The sequence below is a fragment of the Mesoplodon bidens genome (genome assembly GCF_964165515.1).
Source record: "Mesoplodon bidens genome assembly, chromosome: 7".
Lineage (NCBI taxonomy): Eukaryota > Metazoa > Chordata > Mammalia > Artiodactyla > Ziphiidae > Mesoplodon > Mesoplodon bidens.
This window is the reverse complement of record NC_138164.1, coordinates 101,982,643-101,992,300: the sequence shown is the minus strand read 5'-3', so window position 1 is coordinate 101,992,300 and position 9,658 is coordinate 101,982,643. Positions and strand designations below refer to the sequence as shown.

Genomic DNA, 9,658 nt, shown 5'->3' with positions numbered 1-9,658 from the left:
TTGTTAAAAAAAAAAAAAGGGACAAGAGAGAAGGGGAACAGTGGGTTTGCAGGGGAAGGAGCACCTCTTCTGCTGCTTGCAGGGGAAACATTCCTGGAGGCCGTCTTGGCTCCTTTAAATACCATAGAGATGAGCTGGGGGCGACGGTGCTGACTGTGGGAGAGGCTGAGAGGCTGGGATGCTGGAAGGCAGCCTCTGGCTGTTCCCTGGGCTTCATCTGCATCAGAACTGGGGTCTTCTGCCGTGTGTGGATTCAAACCCATCCACATACACTGCACATCTTTGTGCTTTTCTGTGTGGGGGTCTTGCACAGTAGGCTGTTCAGTTGTGTCCTGGGAGTTAAGGCTGCCTGAATTTTTTTCAAACGATTTAGGTTTTTCTTGAATCTTGTTCAAGAAAGTGCAACTAACATTAAGAATGTTATCTCAATTTTCTGATCATACAAAGGGTGCAGAAACGATTATGTCCCTTCTCTGTTTAAGGGACCTGGTGATGGTTTTAAAATCGTTTAGAATCAAGTCCAGATTGACCACTGCACTCAAGGCTGTTCAAGCCATGGCCCACCGTCCTTTTCTATTCAACCTCCCCCCGCAAAAAAATCCTCTCACCACCCCCCATGTGCTCTTTCCTCAGCTTTACCTTGTTTCCTGGGCCAGTCTACCCTTGCTTCTGGAGCCCCCTACTTGCCCAGTAATATTCAGTTCCAACATCTTGGCCCTTGTGAAGACTTGGTCTCTCCATCTTCTGAGACCTCAGGGTAATACTCCATCTGTTATGGGGACCTTGATGTGTGTTTATATTCGAGACCCTTGAAGCAGATTTGGGTCTTCATACCAGTATGTTCTACCACAGTGCCTGGCACGTAGTAGATGCTCAGAAAATGCTGGATACCTGTGCTCTGAAGGCAGAGACCTCCGTCTGAATCCTACTGCTGCCTCTTCCTTCCTGTGCTCCTCCTTGAGCCTCAGTGTCCTCATCTGTAAAATGGGGGATCAGCGATGGTGCTCACCTCAAGTCACGTGGGAAGGTTGTGGAGATGAATGATGGAATAGAGGACTCGGCAGTGTCTTGCCTCCAGCAAGTGCCCAGTAAATGGCAACAAGCACCAGTACGAAACCTGAGGTCTGGAAGGAGTCTTGGTATTTGGATCAACCCCTTGCCTGGAGGGAGAACAGATTCTTAGAAGGGCTGTCCTGCTAGAACCCAGGCTTGGCGATGGCAGGGATGAGCCTTTGTTCATCAATCCCAGCCAGACCCTGCCTGTCCCTTCTTGCTGTACACACACAGGATCTTACTCTGATTTTTAATTAAATCACATACAATTCAGGGCATCAGGCCCCACCAACTTTATTAGAAACCACCTGGGATTGTGCGGGGACTGGAAGAGAGTAGTCGTGAGAAGCCCCACTCTCCCCAGCCTTTCGTTACAGGTGCTGAAAACATCAGGAGTTACCCCGAGCAGTTTTGTTCCACCTGGTGGAACAAAACACCCAACAGAAGGGACAGGAGTTGTGAAAGCCACCCTCAGGCCCGGAGGGTGTGGTGAGGGGAAGGGAAGATTCTTTCGGCCCCAAACTCAGGGAAGTTTGTAATTGTTAGCTTAACACCTTCATCAAGATCAGGTTACAACACCTGCCCTGCAGGGACCTGGATCTTGGGGGGCCCAGCACAGCTTAGGTGGATGGCTCTGAGCTGACCCTGGCTCCATCAGCATGCCCTGCACAGGCAGAGTTGGGAGAAGCCAAAGTGGCTCCCTGCCTCCACTTCTGGGGGGCAGTTACCTGAGCCTGGTAGTTGTTTGTGCCAGGTGGCAGCTGCCCCTCAGGGGCAGGGGAGTGAGGCGGGCAAAACCGGTCTTAGCGACTGCGGGAGGGTGTTAATGAGCAGGGGCCCGGGCCAGGCTCGGTACCGCGGATCCTTCACCCCCTTGCACGGGCGGGGGCTGCGGGTCTCAATGCAGAGAAGAGAGAATGTTTGTTCATTTCCTCCCTCAGCCCAGCCTACACTTTCCTCCAAAAGAAGGCTGGTTTGGGGTGGGCCAAAGGTATGCTGCCTGCCCCGGGGCACAGAGGTGTGAGGTTTCCCAGATCCTAAGCCTGTGGTGGGGTCACACCCCCATCTCCCCTGAGTCCAAGTGAAGACGTAATGGCTTTGCCAATACTGTCCCTTAAAGGTTGTGGCCTGTCCCCAACCCCAAAGGTCATGTGGAGGTAGGAGGCCCTGGCAGGGGGACAGGAAGGGGTGCTGTCCCTCTCCTACCCCCAGAGAGCTGGTGCTCTTCCAGAGAACCCACCTGGCTCTTCCCATGGGGGTCCCTCCTCCCTAGGGGAGGACAAAAACCCAGAAATAGGAAAGGGGGTCGAGACAGGTTTGGCAACATTCTGACATCACTTGGAAACACCGGTTCCATTTCAACCACCAGATTCCCATCAGGTCTGTAAGGCCACTGTCTCTGGGTCCAGAGAGGCACCTTCACTTCATTCATGGGCACTCTCCCTGGGCTGGGCCGGGCCATTGCAGGGTCTCCGGAGAAGCTCACACTTCCACGTTACTCTTCTCGTCCTCCTTGGGGCGGGGCTCCTCCTGAATCCTTTTCATCTCCCAGCCCCTGACCCAGGTATAGGCGGAGGAGCCTCCCAGCACCATCATGTTGCTCATCCACCAGAGGAAGCTCTTCGTCTCCTCGTAGTAGAGGACGGCCAGCACCGTCTGGGCACAGGCTTTGGCTGTGCCGGACACGTTGTGGGTCAGGGGACTGGTGAACTTGATCTGCAGTCCTGTTACATAGCCGATGGCGAAGCCAAACAGTCCACCCAGCGTCATCATGCCCCAGAAGTGGGCGCTGCCCAGCTGGGGGAAGTTGTAGAGGGCCGGGAGCTCCCCCAGCAGCAGGAGCAGGGGCAGAAAGAGGACGCAAGCGTTGACGTTGTTGTAGAAGGTAAGACGCCAGATGCTGCCGTCCACCGCCGGGAGCACCTTCTTGGTGTAGATGGCGTTGAGTGAGACACAGAGGCTGGCGAGCACGCCGAAAAGGGTGCCCGTCCAAGACAGGGTACCCTCCGCGCCCTCCTGGTCCACACCAAGCCAGAAGCCACCTACAGTAGGGAGAGGAGGAGAAGGGCGAGGGGGATGAGCGTGGGGAGGAGGAAGGACAGAGAATTTTGCCACCAAAGTTCACAGACGGCGTAACGCTGTCCACGTCATCCCATCCTCCCTGCTCTTCCTGCAAGAAACGTGTGCAAAGGCTCCACTACACGCTAAGCACCACGCAGGGCTGGGGAAGGAGCCCAGGACATGAACCCTTCCTTACGGAGCTCACATTCTGGCAGAGGAGAGAGACATTAAAACGATTAAAGAAGTAATTTCCCAATTACTTCTTTAATTACAATTGTAATGAGGTCCATAAAACAGTACAGGGTGCTGTGAGAGCCCATAACTGGGCGACTGTGCTGGCCTGGGGCACATGGAAAGCAACATTTGAAATGAGCTCTGAAGGATGAGCACAGATACAGCACTTAGTGGTTAAGGTGACCTTAGGAAAGCGACTTAAGGTCTCGGAGCCTCGGCTTCCTGGTCTGTAAAATGGGAGCCTACAATGGTTAGAAGCACTTGTGGCCTGAGGTCTTTGGGGATAGGCACTCTTTCTGAGACTCTCATGTTGTGACATTTCCTGCTCACAGAGCCTCCATGGCACCCCACTGCCCCTCACGTCTGCAAGGAGTTTCAGCCTGGCATGCTGGGCTTCCCACGCCCTTGCCACGATCTGTGTTTCTGTGTCATGATCACCCCAAGTCCCCTCTCATCTCCCTGCTTCTCACACCAGAGCTCAGTGTCCTTGATCATCTACTGCACCAGAAACACCCTCCTCCTTCCTGGGAGATTCCACTCATTCTTCAGGGTCAAAGCCAGTCTCTCCAGGGGTGAAGTGTTTCCTGATATCCCCAGCACCCAAACCTCTTCCTGGGCCTCCTCCTGTTGTGCTTTCCTTCAAGACCCTTGCCTGCCCTGGGCTGCTAGACACCTGCCCGTGGGGACAGTACAGTCTCTTTAGCTAGACCCCACCTTCCCAGAAGGCAGGGGCTGAATCTTACACATGTTGTATCTCCCGCCACAGCAACCCGTGACGTGGTTTTGGTGCCAGAGAGATTTGGGCTCTGATCAGGCTCTGCTATTTAGAGGCTGGGTGGCCTGGGGACAGTTTACTTAACTTCTCTGAGCTCCCATTTCCTTCAGCTGTAGAGATCTGGGTCACATTCTTGACCCTCCCACTCCAATCAATCTACTCTCTGCCTTGCAAACAGAATGATCTTCCTACAGTACAGATCTGCTCAGGTCCTGTCCTGGCTTAAAGCCCCTCTGTGCCTCCCACTGCCCTCAGGAAATAGTCCAGACTCACTTAACTTGGGCAGCCTCATGGGTGCATCTTGCTCTGGCCCAGCCATGCAGAAATGCACATGTTTTTTCTACTGACTAGAACATTCTCTCCTCACTCCTTCCTTATACCCATCTAGTACTTTCTCTGGAATGCCTGCTTAGATTCCTCCCTCCCCACTCCCCACCAGGGTTTCCACAGCACCTTTTGTGTCTCAATCCCAGGAGGCCTGGAGAGTCACCTGAGACCCATCTTCCCCCTTGAAGAGGAAGGAAGGAAGGGGAAACACTGCGGAGAGGAAGCCAGGTGCTGGGCCAGCAGAGAGCACCAGCCTCCAGGGCGCCTGCCCCATCAGGCTGGCCAGCGAATGCACTTTCCCAGAAGCTATCTCACCATCTGCTACTTTGATTACTTTTCGGGACTTGGGCCTAGTTTCCCTAATGACTTCACTGGTCGGCATGCAAATCTGCCAACCAGGAGGTCCCTCCCACTCCACCCCTTATAGGGTCAGCAGGGCTGAAGTGGAGATCCCTGGGGCATTTGGCTAAGTGAGGCCTGGGAGCCCATACCAGCTCCCTTGGGGAGGAAGTGGGAGCAGCGAGCCCGATCTGCCAGGAGTCTTAGCAGCTCCCCCCCGCCACTCCCACCTCTGCCCTGTTCCCTCTCCCACCTTGGACCTAGACTGGGCAGCCCTAGGTCCCGAAGTGGCTCAGTGAGGGGAACATTTTCTAGGACAGGTGGCCTGGGATGGGCCTCTCCCCGGCAACCAGTGCAACTCAGCCTGAGACTCTGAGACACCAACTGAGAATATGTAGGTCAACCAAGATGAAATTTGCAGCAGCAGGAAGAACCTGAACAGGTTCAAAGAAAGATCCCATTCCTGGATGACTGAGCCCCAGGAGGGCTCTGAGGGGGTGGGAAGCTGGGGGTGCTCTTACCTAATGGGCTGCAATAAAACATTTTGTGATGATGGAACTGTTCTGTCATCTGTGCTGTCCAATACAGTAGCCACTGGCTACACGTGGCGACTAAGCACTTGAAAGGTGGCTACAGAATCAGGTAACAACACCTGCAACCGAATAACTGAATTTTAAAAATTTCACTGAATTTGAATTGCAATAGACACATGTGGTCAGTGGCTGCTGAACTGGATAGTGCAGTTCTAACCTCTAGGGGACAAGAACAGAGCAGAGTGGTTAGAAACACAGGCCTGGGGGTCCGGCCAATCTGAGTTTGCATCCCAGCATGGCTACTGCCTAGCTGTGGGGCTCTGGGTAAGTGACTTAACCTCTCTGGGTGTCCGTTTCCTTGTGTGTGTAGAGTTGATCAGGGTGATACCACCCAGGGGACCTCTGGGGAACATAGGAGATGCTGTATGCGAATGATGAGCACAATGTCCCCATCATGAATTTTTATTTTCTGAGGGTCAAGTCTGGGAAGACGGCTAAGTTATCTCAAAGCATATCTCTTGCCACTGACTCAGGCATTATTGTAAGCCTGCAAGGTCAGACGGTGATGATATATTTATTACAAGATGCCATGTCCTCTAGAAAGAGCACTGGATGGGGAGTCAGGACACTTGAAGTCTTGAGAAGCAAGAGAGTATAGTGGTCAAGGGTAAGGAGCCAGATTGCTTGAGATCAGGTCCCACCTCTGCCACTTAGCTGAGTGATCTTTGACAAATTACTTAGCCTCTCTGTGCCTTGGTTTTCCCTCTGTGAAATGTAGATTAGAATCCCATCTTGTCAGAAGGGCCCTGATTGGGCCCCTAACTTGCTAGGTGACCTCCAGAAAGTTACTTGCTTTCTCTGGACCCCAGGCTCTTCCTCATATGACTGTCACGACAAGGGAGCTGGGACAGATAAAGTCAAAGGTGGTTGACAGGGTTATTCTTTAGGGTTTTGGCCCCCATCTTCCCCCACCCCCCACAGCCATTCCCCGTGGCCCTGGCTGGCCACTCACCAATGATGCTGCTGCAGGTGAGCAGGGCATAGAAGGAGGTCGTTTGCTTGAGCAGCAGGTAGGAGAGCAGCACATTGAAGACGGTGGTGAGTGAGCGCCCCACGTTGTAGAAGGCCACACCCACATACTTGAGGCAGAGGTTATTGAAGGTGATCATGCCGATGAAGACCACCGACAGGGGCAGGATGCTTCGGGCCACCCTGAGGTCCAGGCGCAGGGTGGGGAAGTTCATGGTACCAGGGCAGCAGGTGGCCAGTGAGCTGAGGCCCTTGCACAGCAGCGCGGTCACCAGGCACTGGTAGAAGGTGACGAAGATGGGGGTGTCCAGCCGTAGGGAGGGGCTATCCAGTAGGTACTTGTTAAGGAACACCATGGAGATGGACGTGACCCAGTAGAGAGAGACTACCAGAGCAATCTGCAGTGCCCGCAGCACAAAGGGCTTCTCGTGGCTGGCCTCTGCCTCTCCGGAGGGGTCGGAAGTCCCCATCAGTGCCATGTGCAGGATCTTCGACCGCTTCAGAGAAGCCCTGTTCATGGTAGCAGAGGAGCTGGGTCACCCTACAGCCAGACTGATTTCCTGGAGTACGGAGCAGTGAGCTCACTTCTGCTTTCTGCAAGCTGAAGTCCTCAACTGTCACATGGCGGGTGGCCTGGAGGCCTCCCACCCTTCTCCTGGATGGAGAGGTTCTGCTCTGGGGTGAGTCCCGCAACCTGCTGCCACCCTGAGGGGGTTCATGAGACAAGACACAGGGAAGAGGTGAGGGACGGGCTAAGGTTGGACAGAGATGACAGGTCAGGGGAGAAGGGGCTGGGACCTAGCAAGTTGGATTCGCAGGAAGGGGGGTGGCGGGGGAGAGATATGTAAGGAAAAAGGGGAGAAATGCAGGGCTGAGGTGTTAGAAAAGGGCGGGGGACAGCGTGGGGAAGAGGTGCTGAGAGAGACAGGCATGGGCTGCTATGGGAGAGAAAGGTTTGCAGGGTGAGAGGGGGAGGCATGCAAGGAGCTGAAAGGAGAGCGTGCGGGGGGTTTGGAAAGAGGGTGCAGGCGAGGTCAGAGGCGCTCAGGGCCCAGGTGCTTTGGACCGGGAGGAAGCTGGGCCGGTACAAGCCCAAAGCGCGCAGTCTTCCCAGGTGCCGGTCCTCGCTCCGCCCAGCAGCCTCCGGACTTCCGAGGCCGCTCCCGCCGGCGAGGCGGGCCCAGGACTCATTTCCTGACACGCCCCCAACCGCCTCCTTAAAGAGCCCGCAAGCCCAGCGTCTCCCTTAAAGCCACAGCCTCAGAGAAATGGCCTTCGGAGTCAGGCTCGCGTCGGGTCCCTGGCAGCCCTTGTGCGCTCCCTGCCCGCAGATGGTGGTGCTGGTGTTAGATCTCGGTAGCCGCGGGAGGTGCCTGTGGGTGCTAGAGCCTCGGCTCCCTTCCTCCCCCCAGTCCCCCTCCTCCGCCCCTGCTCCACATCCTCTAGAGGCTTAACGCCCCTCGACTCGGCTCATCTGCAGGTCCACGTTGCCCCTCATCCCCGGGCAGGACTGCGTCCCCAGAGCCTTGGGACCACCCCGCGTTCCCCGGCGTCTAGAGAACCCCCGCCCCCCAACCTAACCCCGCGTCCCTCTACCTAGTCCCGCTCACACTTCAAAAACCTTGTTGCAGTCTCCTCCTTCCCCCTACTTTCACCGCCCCCATCCCTCTCCCGAGCCGGAGACCCCCAGCAGCGCCCCCACCACACCCCACCCCACCCCACCCCCGATTCGAGACCCTCCCGGTGGCTGGATCCGAGCCTCAAGTCAGCAGCCCCTCCCCAAACACCCTTTCCAGGCCGGGCTCAGCCGCAGGCTCCGACCCCGGGGCTGGCGTTCCCTGGCCGCGAAGGCGACCCCGCTCTTACCCCCTCCTCTGCACCTGCCGCCGGCCCGCGCCACATTGAGCCGCACCTGCAGCGCCGCGCCCAGGGCCGCGCCCGCGGGAGACTACTTCCTGCTCCCAGCTCCGGGCGTGGGCGCCACGCCAGCCTCGCCGGCCTGCTCCCCACGTGGACCCGGGGTGGCGGCGGGGCGACACGGGCCGCAGCCTGACCTTGGCCCCGAGTTATCCCACCGGTCGTGGGAGCAGGCCCCCTTCTCTTTCCAAAGCCACCCCAGACCCGGGTATACCGCCCAGGATCCCCTGCTCCAGTTACCGCGGCCTGCATGTCCCAGTACCCGGCTGCATTCGTGGCCCGCTGCCGCGCACCCTGTCTGTGCTTCCAGAAGTGTGTTCGGGAAACAGCCGGATTCTTCCTGCCAGCAGTTAGTGGAGGGGCCCCCTCCCCCTCCCAGGGACGGGACCTAGGAAATGGTCACCGGCCTGGGCCGTCACTCACCAGACAGCCGGGAGGACCGACTTCTTCCTGGTACCCGCTCTAGCACCAACGTTGGGTAGCTCGGTTCTCCGGAGTTATCGTCATTAGAACTAGGGGTCTGGACCACACCAGTGGGTCTCAACGTCCTTGCTCAAAACCCTAGCTGATATGGCTGAAAGTAGAGACGACTATTTGTGTGTAGGATGTCAAATACCATTCAATTAGTACCATTTGATTTATGGGTGAGATGTCTGAGATTTGCTTCGAAATACTCAGAATACTCACCCCCACCCCCCAAAATATCCCCAAAGGTTGATAGATAAAACAAGATAGGCAATTATTAAAGTTAGGCATGGGAACATGGAGGGTATGGGAGTCTCCTTACTTCTGTGTACATTTGAAAATTTCCATAAGAAAAAGGTAAAGCTTATGGAGTACATTTAAAGTCTCACTTGCTAACTGCATAAACCCTCGCCCCAGTTTAACACAGCCCTTGGTGGGCTATGGGAACTGGAAGGGTTACAGGGAAATGAGCACCATCCAACAGCCCCAGGGCAGGTACAGCCTCCGGAGGTGAGCTCTGCCCCAGGCCTGTCCTCTTCCAACCGCTCTGGCTCTTGCTCTGTAATACCTGCACTGCCCCTTCCTCTAGAAATGGGACTTCCTGCTTCCTAGTTATGGGCTGGTCTCCAGGTGGAGGATGCCATCTGATCACCTTGTCACCTTTGAATCAAATTACCCTTTGGGGGAAGGAAAGACTTAAAGGGACTGAGCTGGTCCTCTGACCCCCTACTTGGAGGGTCTCATTCCAGGGTCAAACTAAAGGTTGTGGGTTTCAGTTTATTAAGAGCAGCCCCTAGGTGCCCTCCTCTCTGAGGCCTGATATTTCACTGTGACAAACACTTTAATGGCAAACAGGGCAAACTTGTCTCTGAGAGGCCCTGGTTTCCTGGAAGGGCCCTTCTCCTTGGCACGTTAACAGGAATTA

At 55.6% G+C, this 9,658-nt stretch overlaps 1 protein-coding gene across 4 annotated transcripts; it reads right to left on the bottom strand.

Moving 5' to 3' along the window:
* Positions 1-1,331: 1,331 nt before the first annotated feature.
* On the bottom strand, positions 1,332-8,566 carry SLC35C1 (solute carrier family 35 member C1). 4 transcript variants are annotated; one of them, XM_081241133.1, is made up of 3 exons: positions 8,509-8,566; positions 6,335-6,861; positions 1,332-3,095 (listed from the first exon to the last, which is right to left on the bottom strand). In XM_081241133.1, the coding sequence occupies exons 1-3, from the start codon at positions 8,538-8,540 to the stop codon at positions 2,536-2,538; spliced, it is 1,119 nt and encodes a 372-aa protein (XP_081097259.1). In that variant the 5' UTR covers positions 8,541-8,566; the 3' UTR covers positions 1,332-2,535. The 4 variants fall into 4 exon arrangements, with proteins under 4 accessions (XP_081097259.1, XP_081097261.1, XP_081097262.1 ...); XM_081241135.1 differs by having other exon boundaries at positions 6,335-7,056; positions 8,509-8,533; XM_081241136.1 differs by lacking the exon at positions 8,509-8,566 and adding an exon at positions 8,218-8,317.
* Between the last annotated feature and the right edge of the window lie 1,092 nt (positions 8,567-9,658).

Coding starts and splice junctions, on each gene's coding strand:
- SLC35C1 (XM_081241133.1), bottom strand. CDS start 8,540: ATGCAGCCGGGTACTGGGACATGCAGGCCGCG. Junction 6,862..8,508: donor ACTGGGACATGCAGGCCGCG/GTAACTGGAGCA, acceptor TACCATGAACAG/GGCTTCTCTGAAGCGGTCGA. Junction 3,096..6,334: donor CACCTGCAGCAGCATCATTG/GTGAGTGGCCAG, acceptor TCCCTACTGTAG/GTGGCTTCTGGCTTGGTGTG.